Source organism: Hoplias malabaricus, chromosome 5, assembly GCF_029633855.1.
Source record: "Hoplias malabaricus isolate fHopMal1 chromosome 5, fHopMal1.hap1, whole genome shotgun sequence".
NCBI classification, from domain to species: Eukaryota; Metazoa; Chordata; class Actinopteri; order Characiformes; family Erythrinidae; genus Hoplias; species Hoplias malabaricus.
Window position 1 is genome coordinate 14,769,656 of NC_089804.1, and position 13,438 is coordinate 14,783,093.

Sequence of the window (13,438 nt, forward strand, 5' to 3'; positions counted from 1 at the left end):
CAAATGTCTCCAACCCAGGACTGCCTCCTGTTTTCAATAGGGAGCCCCTGCCAAAATGGGTGACTAATGGCACAGGCAAAATCGAAAATAGAAATATCTAAACAGGCTTTTAGACATGTCCAACAGGCCTGCTGATGGATGTGGCATACCTCTGTTTGAATTTATGTGCTTTCCAAGAACCCGGTCATGAGACAGGAAAACAAGGTATATACTTACACAGAGATCTAGCCAGAGCAATAACACCTCATTCTTTCTGAATGATACATTTCAAAGCAGTATGTTGTTGTATAGATAGTGTGGAAATAAAAAATGACCCAACATTTCAGCATCAAGCATTTTGTTTTCTTCTCCAAAATATAAAAGCGTGTGTATTAGGACTGATGATCTTGGCCAGCACACTCCCAAAAATAAAGGCTAACGAGTTCTAGAAAAAACATTAGTTGGTGTAGTTGCCCTGAACAACTTTTTTTGGGGTTATTGTTTATGATTCTAGCGGAAAAACATGGAAGACATCATTATTTGCTTCCAAACAGATGAGGACTGACAGTTTATATACTATGATATCTCATTTAGTTTTAATACAGAATTTTAATTTTATTTTGTGCATCTCCTCGATTAACAAGAAGATAAATACGCTAATTTATCATTTACCGAATTTTAATTATTGCTAAAATTATAAAAATTATAAAAAAACAAACTCCAGCAACCATCAAAAACCAAAAATACAAAGGTTGCTGTGCATGGAGCAAGATGCCTGTGTGAGTTATAGACAGGGCAATAGAAAAGCTGTGGCAGCGATGTTGTTTTTGGCTGCCTCAGCCTCCGTGCTGAAATGATTTTCTATTCGATGGGAATCCATAAACGGGCCCAGTGAGGGCGTGAGGTGTCGTAAAGCATGTCACAGGCTGCACTGGGACGACGTGGGTGTGTGTGTGTGTGTGTGCGCAGCTTAGCACTAAGGCCAGTTATTCAACCTCGACCATCTTATCTCATTCAGGCCGTGTGTGTGAGCTGAAGTTCACCCCTTGACTTCCCCCCGCATCTCTGTACTCAAGTTGTTCTCCACCATACTCCGGGATCAATTTCTTTCCGCTAAATTTGCCTGCGCCGATGGGACACTGTTATCGGCTGCAGTTTATCGTAGCCTTGTTGTTTGCGCAGCTTCACCAACAGTGCGGCTTGCAGGGGCTTGATTAGACATAGCCACTGCAGTCATTGTGCTGTGACTCTGGACGACCCTGTTTGGGCTCTGAGAGCTCATGTGAATGAAGAATCTAAATTAAGGCCTGACGTGTACAGGTAGTGTAGCTGTGTAAAATGTAAGACATAACAAGAAGCTTTTACTCAGGAAAGTGAGAATGTTAATGCGGTACATGATTAAATTGTGTCAGCAAGAGGGGTCAGTACTCAACTACTGATTACTGTAGGGTCACAAATGCTAGTTCTCTTCAAGAAGGAGAAGGCATGTGTTGAGAGATGGTAAAAAATTGTGTGGTACAGTTCTGAATGAATGACCCATGGGGACAGCGTCTGTGTGTATAATGAGTTTTGGCTGAGATCGTGAGGGGCTACATTGCTTCAGAGAGGAATTGTCGATTGTGATTATTGTTAACAAATGTAAGTTACTTTGGTTTAACATGTTGAATCTTGATGGGCGGCACGGTGGAGCAGCAGGTAGCCAGGGGCCTGGAGGTTCTGGGTTCGATTCCCGCTCCGGGTGACTGTCTGTGAGGAGTTGGTGTGTTCTCCCTGTGTCCACGTGGGTTTCCTCCGGGTGACTGTCTGTGAGGAGTGTGGTGTGTTCTCCCTGTGTCCACGTGGGTTTCCTCCGGGTGCTCCGGTTTCCTCCCATAGTCCAAAAACACGCGTTGGTAGGTGGATTGGCGACTCAAAAGTGTCCGTGTGTGTGTGTGTGTGTGTGTGTGTCTGTGTTGCCCTGTGAAGGACTGGTGCCCCCTCCAGGGTGTATTCCCGCCTTGCGCCCAATGATTCCAGGTAGGCTCTGGACCCCCCGCGACCCTAAATTGGATAAGCGGTTACAGATCATGGATGGATGGATGGATGAATGAATGTTGAATCTTGTCCATTCTCTTAAACTAACAGAAACAGCAGAAACCGCTGCGTATTGCCGCTCTCCAAACAAAAATATGCATCGTATAGTAGCTTTACAGGAGAAAACCTTAATAACTTTCAATGGAAGTCTATTTAAAAAGTAATTTTAGAACATTTCTATTGGTTTATTCATGACTACATTTAAACACAGTGTGAAGGACTGCTGCTTCTTTTCAAAAGATGTAGTAAAATTGCAAAAATGTAGACAGTGGTAATATATGAAGTTATGCCACTTAACACAACAATGTCAGCATCATAGGATAAAACTAGCATTGCTGCATTTCTTGCTAATTTTAAACACATATTAATGATGCTTAAATGGTAGGATTTCCTCTAATGCTGATAAATCATCGGAATGTATGTACTGGCCTAGTGATATATAAGTCAGTCCGTAGCATGCGGCCGGTCCTGCTCATTCTTTTAGCTGCTCTCTTGGGTGGGAGAAGAGCAAATGCTCACGTGCATCGCCGTGGACATAAACACTCGGTGAGCTTGTGGATGATTGTAATTTATTGACCATTACTCACACACGCAGCTACCGCACACACATGCTCTATGCGTCTATCAATTACAGGCCTCCAGCCCACACGCCTCTGACAATTTTATGGCATGTTATGTACAGCGCGTCAAGCCATGGCGTTTCAGACTATTATGCTCATTCCTGTATAATTAATATAAATTACCTTTTTGCCTTTTTTATGGCGGTGCCACTGTAATTAGCAGATGAAAGAGAGTTGCTGAACGTCTGCAGGTGCTGCAGGAGCATCCAGATGAAAAGCCAGAGGGAATGGCAGGTATGTTGGGGTCTGGTATGATCTGACCTTCTTGCTCGGGCTACAGCACAATCTTAGGAAGAAGAGGGATACACTTTCTGGATACAAATGCTGTTATTTGGCAGCACAGTGCAAAAGACACCCTCGTTCATTTAATTCATGTCCAAAAAGGGGAATCAAAAAAGAGGTTATTTGTTTTTCAGAAGATGAAAGTCAAAGGAAAACGGGTGTCATCCTAAACATGTTCAGGGATGTAGAGGTCTGGGTTCTGGGGCAGTCAGTCAGTCAGTTGATAGTTGTGAGAAAAGCGGCGGCTTCTTTGATTTCTTTTGTTGTTTCTATTTCCTTTTATTCAGAAGCAGTCTCTTGGAGTCGTCTTCTCACTGTGACAAAGATGTACATAAACTCCTTAGCTTGCAGCGCTGTGCATGATTACACAAGTTTGCTGGAACCCATTACCTTTAAAGGTTGTTCGTAGTCCCATATTCACTGTAATTGTATGCATTTTTATTTTGGATGTGCTTAATGTGCCTAAAGAAATACTTCAAAGGTTTCTCTCTTTTGCAGAGCACATTTGGGCCCAACCACCCCTGCTCCAACTCAACAATACTGGAGTTTTTAGGGTCTTAAAACAAGAGTTGCAGCTTACCCCTGTCCAGCAATGAATCACCTGCTAAGGACATAGCTGCTTCACTGAAATAAGGCATGAATTAACCGCTGAAAGCTCCACCATGTTTGAGATAAAGTTTGGCTGCGTTTGAGTTCCACACTCACCACATCTTTAAAAAACCTCTACATGCCTCAGAAGAGAAGCAGCCAAGATAAAGGCAGAGCTCACACAAACAGCAAGAGGTTGTTGAAGACTAAACTGCAGTGGAATGAATGGAAATAGAGGCACACTGAAACGCTGCCAGAGGGGTGCACTGTGAACACAGTTAAGAACATACAACGATCCTGTCTGAACAAGCTCTGAACCAGGGGTTCGGGTCTTTGCATGAAGACAGTCGAGGGCAGGCCATTAAAGGGTTGGAGCCCACTGCAAGGGTACATCAAAGAAAGTGTGCTTATGTCACCTCTACTTCCTCTAGAATACATCATTCTAGCACATCCATAACACATGCCCTGTCTTCCCTCTCATTTCTCTTGGGGCATGGTCTCATTTGCATAAAAAGACAAGGGATGGGAGGGGAGAGAACACGTGAACCTTTCAGCCTTCCCTCCTGCATTTTTTATGACAGGCACACGCAGAACAGAAAGCCTGGAGCTTAAAAGAAAAGGAACAAATAAGCTTCATCAAACTGGTAGTGGTCTTCTCTCAACAAAAAACTAGAGGAATACTGCATAATCATGGGCTGTTAACAAACACTTCTTATACATCATCTTTATAGCCTTCTCACAGCCCATTTGGTTTTAATAGAGATAAACTAAGTCTCCTATAGTACGCAATGAATTCATATCCACCTCATGTAAATGAATATAATAATTGTTGCCTCAGAGTAATTGAAAACATATTACACATCCCAAGCCAATAAGATGCATGTACATTTTATCAGGCTGTGATTAGCTCCTCTCCGTTCTGATCCACGGCAAATATATCACTTTAGATACAGACTTAGATGTGGGTATTTTGATCTATTTTGCTTAAAGGGGTAAACCACATCAAATGTTATCGAATTAACTGTCTTCTACCAGCCTTGGAATAAGTTTGGAGTAAGTTTACACGTTGCTTTTCACTCAATAGTTCACAAATAGTTATGAATATAACTTCAATTATCCTAGGCTCACATCTATTAAGGTAAAAAAGGGTGAATGTGTCCACCGTTGCACCTTCAGTTTTAGTGCTGTACTTCTGACTGTATGCCAGAAGATGGCGCTCTTATCTTGCTTGTGAGTCTTTGTCTATTTTAAACGTTAAAGCGCGTCCGTTGATGAGAAAATGGCGGGAAATAATAGCCTTCATTTAGATTCAAATTAATTCTTTCCAGTAAAATGGAAGAAACAATATAACCACAGCAGAGAAGAACAGAGGACAAATTTGAGGAAACCTGAAGTAACTCTGAAGAGAAAAAAAAAACAAAAAACAAACAAAAAAAGAAACAGACGAGGGAACAGTCGTTTTTATTTCAATCATAACATGGATCTGGGAAGAAAGAGGAGAGACTCGACCACTGGAATGTACATGAATCACATTCTGTATTCACACAGCGTTTGCGTACGGCACGATATCTCACACAAACACATTCAAGGCCAACCGGAATGGAATAATCAGAAAGTCCCTGGTACTTTTTCTTAAAGGGCAAGTCCTCCCAAAGAAAACAACTCAGGTATTTGCTCTCTTGCTTTTCTTGGATCACAGAAAAAAAAAAAAGAACAGGCTCAAGACCGTATTCATTGTTAACACACATGTAGTATGGGCTTGACTTTTGAACAGAATGAATGGAAAACATGGAGTCCAATCAGCAAATGTGTCGAAAACACCACAAATGTTTGCATAATTGCTTTAGCGCTCCGAGTGTTGTGTCCATCTCAACTTGAGGTAAGAGAAATGTTAGAAAACTTGTTTTTTTCCCTCAGGTGATCTATAACTTCACAGAACAGAGAATTCTCATAATTGTGAAAAGAAAATATTTAAGAGGCATAAGTGACAAGGACTGGTGACACGTGCTATGATGTTCTTGAGCTGAACCGTGGCATCCTATCGTAGTAATGACCATTTGATCTGCTCCTTTGCTGACTGCAACACCTGGACAGAGAGGGGAAAAGACAAAAAAATGTTATATGTCTGTTATATTTTAATAATAAACTATTCAGATACAGCTCTAATTACATTTTTAAGAAACTACCAGTCTTTCCCCTAACTCCGGCCACTGCCGTATATGGTGCCATTCCGCTCTCTCTCTTTGCCAATCGCATTGGGTAAAACAATAAAAGTCTTAGGGCATTTAAACATCAGTCTTGCAAGAAATCACATACCTAAACAATATTTAAGTATCTCTAACAGTGTTGTAATTCTTTGTGTGCAAAACTGCATGTGGAACACAACACGTTTCCATTTCACAACAGATATTTCCCTCAGTGTAAAAGTTAGCTTAGCGGTTAGCTTCCTTTTCTCTGAGGGGAAAATCTACCGCCATTGTAATCTTCCACGTAGAGTACGGATTGTGAACCTCTCAAAACCACTGAATGTGGTAGCAACTGTCTCAAGCAGGGGAGGTTGTTAGGAGTTAGGGGGCACCAATAATCTTAGCAGTATTGGCGCCTACTTAAACAAAAGCGTTTTTATCTAAAAAAGTATAATCTTTCAAAGTCAAGCAAGTGTTGGACATTAATCTACACACATTTGACTCCTGAAAAATGTTGATTTGAGTGAATAAAGTGCTTCTATTTATTTACAGTTAGCTAAGATTTCCAATATTGTAATTAAAGTGGCCAGAACTTGGGGTAATTACGCTAGCTTGATAATACTTAACATACAGTCACAATCACTGTTTGCTTATTAACTGTTTTACATTCAGCAAGAGCAGTGTAGTAAATCAGATAGTAATCGGATAAACTTTGCAAATGCCTCCTCTACAAAAGACTTCCTGCTAAATCGTGAATAAACTGTAGAGATCAGAGTATACAGTGTCCAGTTATCAATATGATTTTAAAGATAAACAAAATCTTCAACTTAAACCCTTGCTGGATGCTGAAATAAACAGTTAAAAACAAAAAACTATGCACTCACTTTTAAATTCCCATAAACCAAATGGATAAAACAGTTACATTTAATTAGTGATGTGTGCTGTGCTCCAGAATCTCATCAATAAATAAAGGCACATACAGACAGGGATCTCTCAAAAATAATTTTCTGTGGTGCAAGGCTAAAAGCGCTAATTGAATCTTAACACACCAAAGCCATGTTGTGCCATTAATGCATTAATTTTTATTTACAGCATCGTTATACGGTAGTTTATCATGGCGTGGACAACAAGCTTGGAAAGCTGAAATAACCACTGAATGCCATCAACGCCTCCCTTTCAAGTCACCTCTGACCCAAGACTATCATAGTAAGCAGTTAAACAGAGAAAGCTTACTCAAGACAAACCCATTACAGTGCAACACATACTCACACGCAGAACATGGAGACTGTCAAAAATGTGCACAAAAAAAGTTCCTGTCTGAGTAATGCAAGAGTGGGGAAATATCCAGGAATTAATTAATCATCTTAATTCGAGAAAGGCGAGGTAAAGTATAACCATAAAGCAGGAGGACAAGGAGCGGCATTAATCAGCTGCGCGGGAGGGATGCAGGCAGTCTGTCGCAGGCCTCTTAAATGAGCCCATCAATCAGGCTGCATTCGCGCCTCCTGCGGCCACAGGGAGACGCCGCTGCCAGACAGCCGCCAATAATTAGCCATCATGCTTTACATGTGGCAGCGCAGGGAGGGTGCTGAGGCTGACTCCCAGCGGCACCACCAAACGCATGCTGAAACAACCACCACAGACCGATTTTATAAATGAGACAAGCATGGAGATGCTCAGTGCCACCGGTAAACAACTGTTAGTGGGATGAGACAACAGAAAAGACAGACAGGGGAGGTCAATCAATGGCGCAACTAGGATTTTATGAGCTCCTTTGAAATCCCATACAAAAATGACAATGGCCCTTATCTATATCTATATAAGTTGATTTTAAAATAAGCACATGCTAATTTCACCAACCATTTTTATATCTGATATTCATCAGTTTTATTGTTGGCCACTTTCTAAGACCAAACGTTTGAGTGTGTTAGCTAAAATATATATAAACACACACTATATTGCCAAAATTGATTTTCTCGTCTTTCCCAATGCATGATTTCTACCCAACCTTTGGAGCTATATCAGTTTCAATTCTTCTGGAAAGGCTTTCCACAAGGTTTAGGAGTGGGTTTGAAAGTCAGACACCGATATTGGACGAGAAGGCCTGGCTCACAGTGTCCACTCTAATACAACCCAAAGGTCTTTGATTGTTATTATATGCAGGCCAGTCAAGTTCCACACCACACCAAACTCACTCATCCTTGTCTTTATGGACCTTGCTTTGTGCACTAGCATGCAGTGATGTTGAAACAGCTAGGGGCCATCCCCAAACTGTTCCCAAAAGTTGGAAGCATGAAATTGTTAAAAATCCCTTGGTATTCTGAAGCCGAGCCCAACTCCTGAAAAACAAGACAAGTACCGCTCTCCTAGCAACCGCCAAACCCAGACTCGTCCATCGGATTGCCAAATGGAAAACACCTTTCCACTGCTCGAGTCCAGGCAGCATGCTTTACATGACTGCATTCCATGATGCACTCTAATGCACTGTTCTTGAGCTAATCTGAAGGCCACCTGAAATTTGGAGTTTTGTAGCAAACAACTCTGTAGAAAGTTGGTGACCTCTGTGCACTATGACATTTTATGTGGCCTACCACTTTGTGGCTGAGTTGCTGTCGTTCCCAGTCGCTTCCATTTTGTTGTAATAGCACTAACAGTTGGCAGTGGAATATTTAGTAGTGAGGAAATTTCATGACTGGACTTGGTGGATTTGGTGGCATCCTGTCATGGTACCATGCTGAAATTCACTAAGCTCCTGACAGCAACCCATTCTTTCACAAATGTCTGTAGATCAATCTAGGTGCTTAGTTTTATACACGTTTGGGCATGGAAGCAATTGGAACAACTGAATTCAATTATTTGGATGGGTGAGTGAGTATATTTGGCAATATAGTGTGAGGGCATGTGTATATACACTGAAATGTTGTACAATCTCTGTTCTATTTAAAGAACATTATTTCATATATTCCAAGGAATATAAGGAAGTTTTATGATTCTGACGATTAATATTTTACACTATTTCGCACAGTCTAATCTGCAATTGCAATTTGCTTATTTTGTTACAAGCCTACATATTATGGACTGCCACTGTAACTGCCAAAATATTTACATCACTGACTATATCTGCCTTCTGTTAGGGATGTGATGCACTGATATGAATTCTGGACCTCTGCTGATACCCAATATTTTTCCTGCAGGCATAACTGATGTTGATATATAAACATTCATCAAATGTGAGTTTGTAAGAAATGTGCAAGAGAAGAAGAGTGAGAGAAAGAGAGAATCCGTTTTCTCTCACCTGAGTGACGGTCTGTTCTGTCAGAGGCACATCGTCGCCCTGTTGGAGGTGAAAGATGATGAGTGATGGAATTCATCAGTATCCAATAGAGCTTCTTATTCATTTTTTCCATTCCATCATGCTGGTTATCTGCTGAATACTTAAAATCTAATCTATCTGTCACAAGCTTTTACTACTTAATACTTCTAATTCTCAAGAATTTTCTTGTGTCAGAGCACAAGAAAATATATAAAGAAATTAAAACTCAGGCAGAAAGTGCAAGAAGTTATTACCCCAGATTTACTATGAAAAGAGTAAAAATATGATGGTTACCCTCAGAGCTACTCTGTGGACCACCTGCTGTGGGTCACTCTCCAGGATGACACTGCCGGAAACATAATGAGCACATAATGAGAAACAGAACACATCTAAAGTTGCAGTTCATATTATGTGCCTTGTACAATATTATTTTGGTTTCTCAAATGATTTAAAAAAATGTTCCATTCAGACAAGGATTGCAAGATTTAAAATAATAATAATAATAATAATAATAAATAAGTACAATTTCACAGTGACTCACAGGTTTGCATTTTAATGAAACCAAAATAATGTAGGTCTGACAAAATGAATATGGCAATATTAACATGAATAAATATTAATGATAAAGAATTAAAATAATAATAATAATAATAATAATAATAATAATAATAATAATAATAAAAACACATACCCTCCATCTACAATCTCGTCAACGGCTAAGAAAAGGCCCTCCATATTTTCAAGTAAGGCTCTCTTTTCCACATTTTTTCTGAAAGAAAAAAATTATATTGTTCTTAAGATATTTTTTTAATTGCTCTAGTATAATGTTACAAAATATGGGCAGGTAGGTCATAAATAATTTTCTCATACCTCAACATCTGACTCAAAGAATCAAACAGACAATTCAACACTGACATAAGCATCAGCTGTGGAAAAATCAAATAAACAGGTTTATGACTTGCATTATTATAATGACTTATAGTTATGACAGTGTAGAGTAGGTGACAAAGATTACCTCATTTTCGTGTGAGCTACCGATTACATAGAAATACAGATCTATGTTGCTCTTGTACACAACAGTAAGGCCTTCAAGCAAAGCAATTTCACCTGTTGATAACGAATCTAATGTTATAATGGTTCTGTGCATAGAATAAAAAGTACATTTAAACATTTCTGAATAAATCTCTTACTGTCCGTTCGGTGCGTCTTGTTGAAGATGTTCTTCTCAAAGGCTTTTTGTTCTTTGACCGTAGGGTAAGTGTCATCATAATACTGAAAGAGAGATAAATCAGATTTAATCCATAACATGTATCTAAAATGGTTATCAACTAAAATTTAAGAGGTCAGAATTTTAGTGTTTACAATTTAAAATAAAGAAAATGCCTCAAATAGACTCATCAGCTAGAAAGTTCTTTGTTGAATGTTGGCAGGAGATCTCAGTCTCAAACCTGATGCAATATCAACATGGTTGCTCACACTGCAATAAAGCAGCAATTTTCTATTTTTAAATGACATTATAGCAGATTTCAATAGGCAGAAGCTGATTATTACACTGGCCTTAACTGTTGCAGTTTTGCAATCATTAATCATTCACCACAAACATTAATGTGTTATGATAAAAACAGGCGTGTACGTATAAAGTTAATGAGGATGAATAATTCATGGGAAGTAGTGATGGGTTGGTCGCGAACGAACCGGTTCAAAGAGCCGGCTCTTGTAAGTGAACGATGAGAACCGGTTCCCGTCTAAGACCGAGCCATTTTTTTTCTAAGGCTTGTCATTCAACCAATCAGAGAACAACAAGAAAGCTCCAACCCTCCAAGCTGAGACACTTGGTTTTCCTGAATGCCAATCTGCCTTCCCAAAAAATAGTTGAAGAAAATGTTAAATCAGTTAATGTTTGTTGACAGTTGTGGTTGTTTTAATCACTAACGTTGAATGCTGCTGTTTTGCACTTTGCAGAGTATTTGTTTATTTTATTACCCAGAAATGGATGATTATTTAATTTAATAAGCTATTTTGTAATACCTAACTTTTGGGTTCCATTGGCTATATTTCAGAGTTTACAAGTGATTTTTTATTAAGGTGTTTAAATAAAAATCCAGTTATTTATACAATTGAATGTGTGGATGCAATCAGTGAGTTATTACAAGACAGCCATAAAACAATTGGCCATTGCAACACTATTATTTTTAATATTGAACAATAATATTTTGTCCATATAGTCATGTAAAATGTAGGTAACACTGTTCTGTACCAGTGGAAATAAGTGGTAAAACAAAGAGCCATTTAGGAGCCGAAAGAGCCGGCTCTTTATGAAGAACCAAGCCAAAAGAGCCGGCTCCCCAAAAAGAGCTGAAATTCCCATCACTAATGGGAAGAATGTAGGGGTAAATGTTGCACCAAGTTCATTGTGAATGGTAGATCGGCTATGGAAAATCCACAAATCCACCTGAAACTGATAAATATGTGAGAAATTATGTTCAAACTTAGTATAGCTGAGGTCTCATGTATGTTATGTTGGGAAATATATTTCAAGCTTTGTCAAGGCAGAGTGCATTCTGGGACTGAAGCCTGGGATCACTGATGCAGAGTATGTAAGAAAAAGGCAGGTTAGGTGTCTCACCTTGGCATAGAGCCGTTCTCCATCATTGTCCATAATTAAAACTGCTTTTACAGTGTACAGCGAGGGTTCCTGTGACAGCAGGAACATACATACATACATGCAAGTTAATCAGTAAACAGTGATGTCACACAGATCCCATATCAAAAGGCAAAGGTTGCACCAATGATTTCAGAACAAGTATCATGAATCATGAATCAAGCAATTCATATCTGTGAGGAAGCTTAAATTGGGTTCTTTAGACACCTGGTTCCTATCACCTCCAAAATGAACAAATCTGACTCATTACTTTTCTTAAGAACACAGCATTTCACATCAAACTGCTCTGGATGACTTGATTTCATCTTAAAGATACAATTTGGTACAAAACTCTAGAAAAATCTATTAAATTGCCTGTTAATTTATGTATCACCACCAGTACCTTGTAATGCTCTCCATTTCTTAATGATACCTGGGCGTTTAACCTTTTTTGTGTTGTGTTTTGTGCACAGTTAAAGATGTAGGCCTTATTGTGTGCAGAACAAATGCTTTGAAAGTAGTATCTCAGTGATGGGCTAAAAGGGCAGATTCTGACAAGCAGGGTTTCTGACATCATAAACAAAATGAACCAATCCTTTGGGGTTTGACTTTTGTTGTCAAGGTAAATATAGTTGTTGTACTAATTGTATATTAACAGAGCCGTGTGTACGAAATAAAATACATTATTATTATTATTATTTTTATTATTAGAACCACTTTTAAGGCTTTAGAGTACTTTTATTGTAAATAACTTCTAAATCTGTTATTCAGATTAACAGTGGTGCGTTTAAAGGGTGTTAATCTATGAGGGTGAATGTAAAGTATAATGTTGTATGTCTCCGTCTATTATCCAAGTTAGGCTAACGTTACATCATGGTTCTATGTGCATTCACAAATCTATTAGCGTTTGGCTTTCACCTTGAATCTGGGAACGGACAATTTGATAAAAGCCACGTTTGTAATGTTTCTCTTAGGGAGCGTTATAGACGTAGCTACATAATCAATTTTGTTTTTCCTATCGGCCGTCTGTCAAATCTATACTGTTATATGAGGCTAGCTTGTGTGCTGGAGTTGTCTTCTTAATGGAATTCTCCGTTCCACCTTAAATGGTGAATGTAACATAGGCTGCTTAAGGTGGAACGAAGAATTACAAACAGAAGCCGACTTCAGCCTCGTTAGCTAGTGCTGTAATGAGCTAACGTTACAGCTGCCGTCTTCTTAAAGACAAAACTCATATTCATATTCAGTACCACCAAACGATAGCGATAGACATGATTTCTTTACCAGTATCAGCGTGTCCATGTTTAGTGGCTGTTTCTCCGCTGTGTGTTGAAGTCTTTGCTGAGTTTTCGCTTCCTCCTCAAACACAGGCCACAGAGCCAACTGTAAAACGACGCCACTCACGGTGTCTTCAAAACAAAAGTAAAATAAATAAAAGCCATTTAAAAATCTATACAACTCACTATAAAAATCAATATAATAGCTAAATAAAAATCTTATATAAATCTTTTTATTTGGGTTCCAGTGATTGAGCATTTACACATGTATCCAGTTCAACATATACATACCCATTTTTTCATTGCTTCCTTTATTATCTAAACACAAAAACAGCGGGAATTATTTAAAAAAAATAAATAAATACTAGCATACCACCAAACTATTCTTAACATTCAAGTCCCCTGCAATCAGCATTCATTCATTCATTTATTGTCTGTAACCGCTTGCTTATCCAGTTCAGGGTTGCGGTGGGTCCGGA

The 13,438-nt window shown here is 39.0% G+C and overlaps 1 protein-coding gene across 2 annotated transcripts; it reads right to left on the reverse strand.

Annotated features, from left to right (window-relative positions):
• Positions 1-4,965: 4,965 nt before the first annotated feature.
• Positions 4,966-13,438, reverse strand: copz1 (COPI coat complex subunit zeta 1). Of its 2 annotated transcripts, none has more exons than XM_066671275.1 (10): positions 13,333-13,438; positions 12,967-13,091; positions 11,668-11,736; positions 10,232-10,313; positions 10,057-10,148; positions 9,912-9,967; positions 9,733-9,810; positions 9,336-9,387; positions 9,024-9,062; positions 4,966-5,628 (listed from the first exon to the last, which is right to left on the reverse strand). In XM_066671275.1, exons 2-10 carry the CDS (start codon positions 12,982-12,984, stop codon positions 5,581-5,583), a joined length of 534 nt encoding a protein of 177 aa, XP_066527372.1. In that variant the 5' UTR covers positions 12,985-13,091; positions 13,333-13,438; the 3' UTR covers positions 4,966-5,580. The 2 variants fall into 2 exon arrangements, with proteins under 2 accessions (XP_066527372.1, XP_066527371.1); XM_066671274.1 differs by having other exon boundaries at positions 13,251-13,373.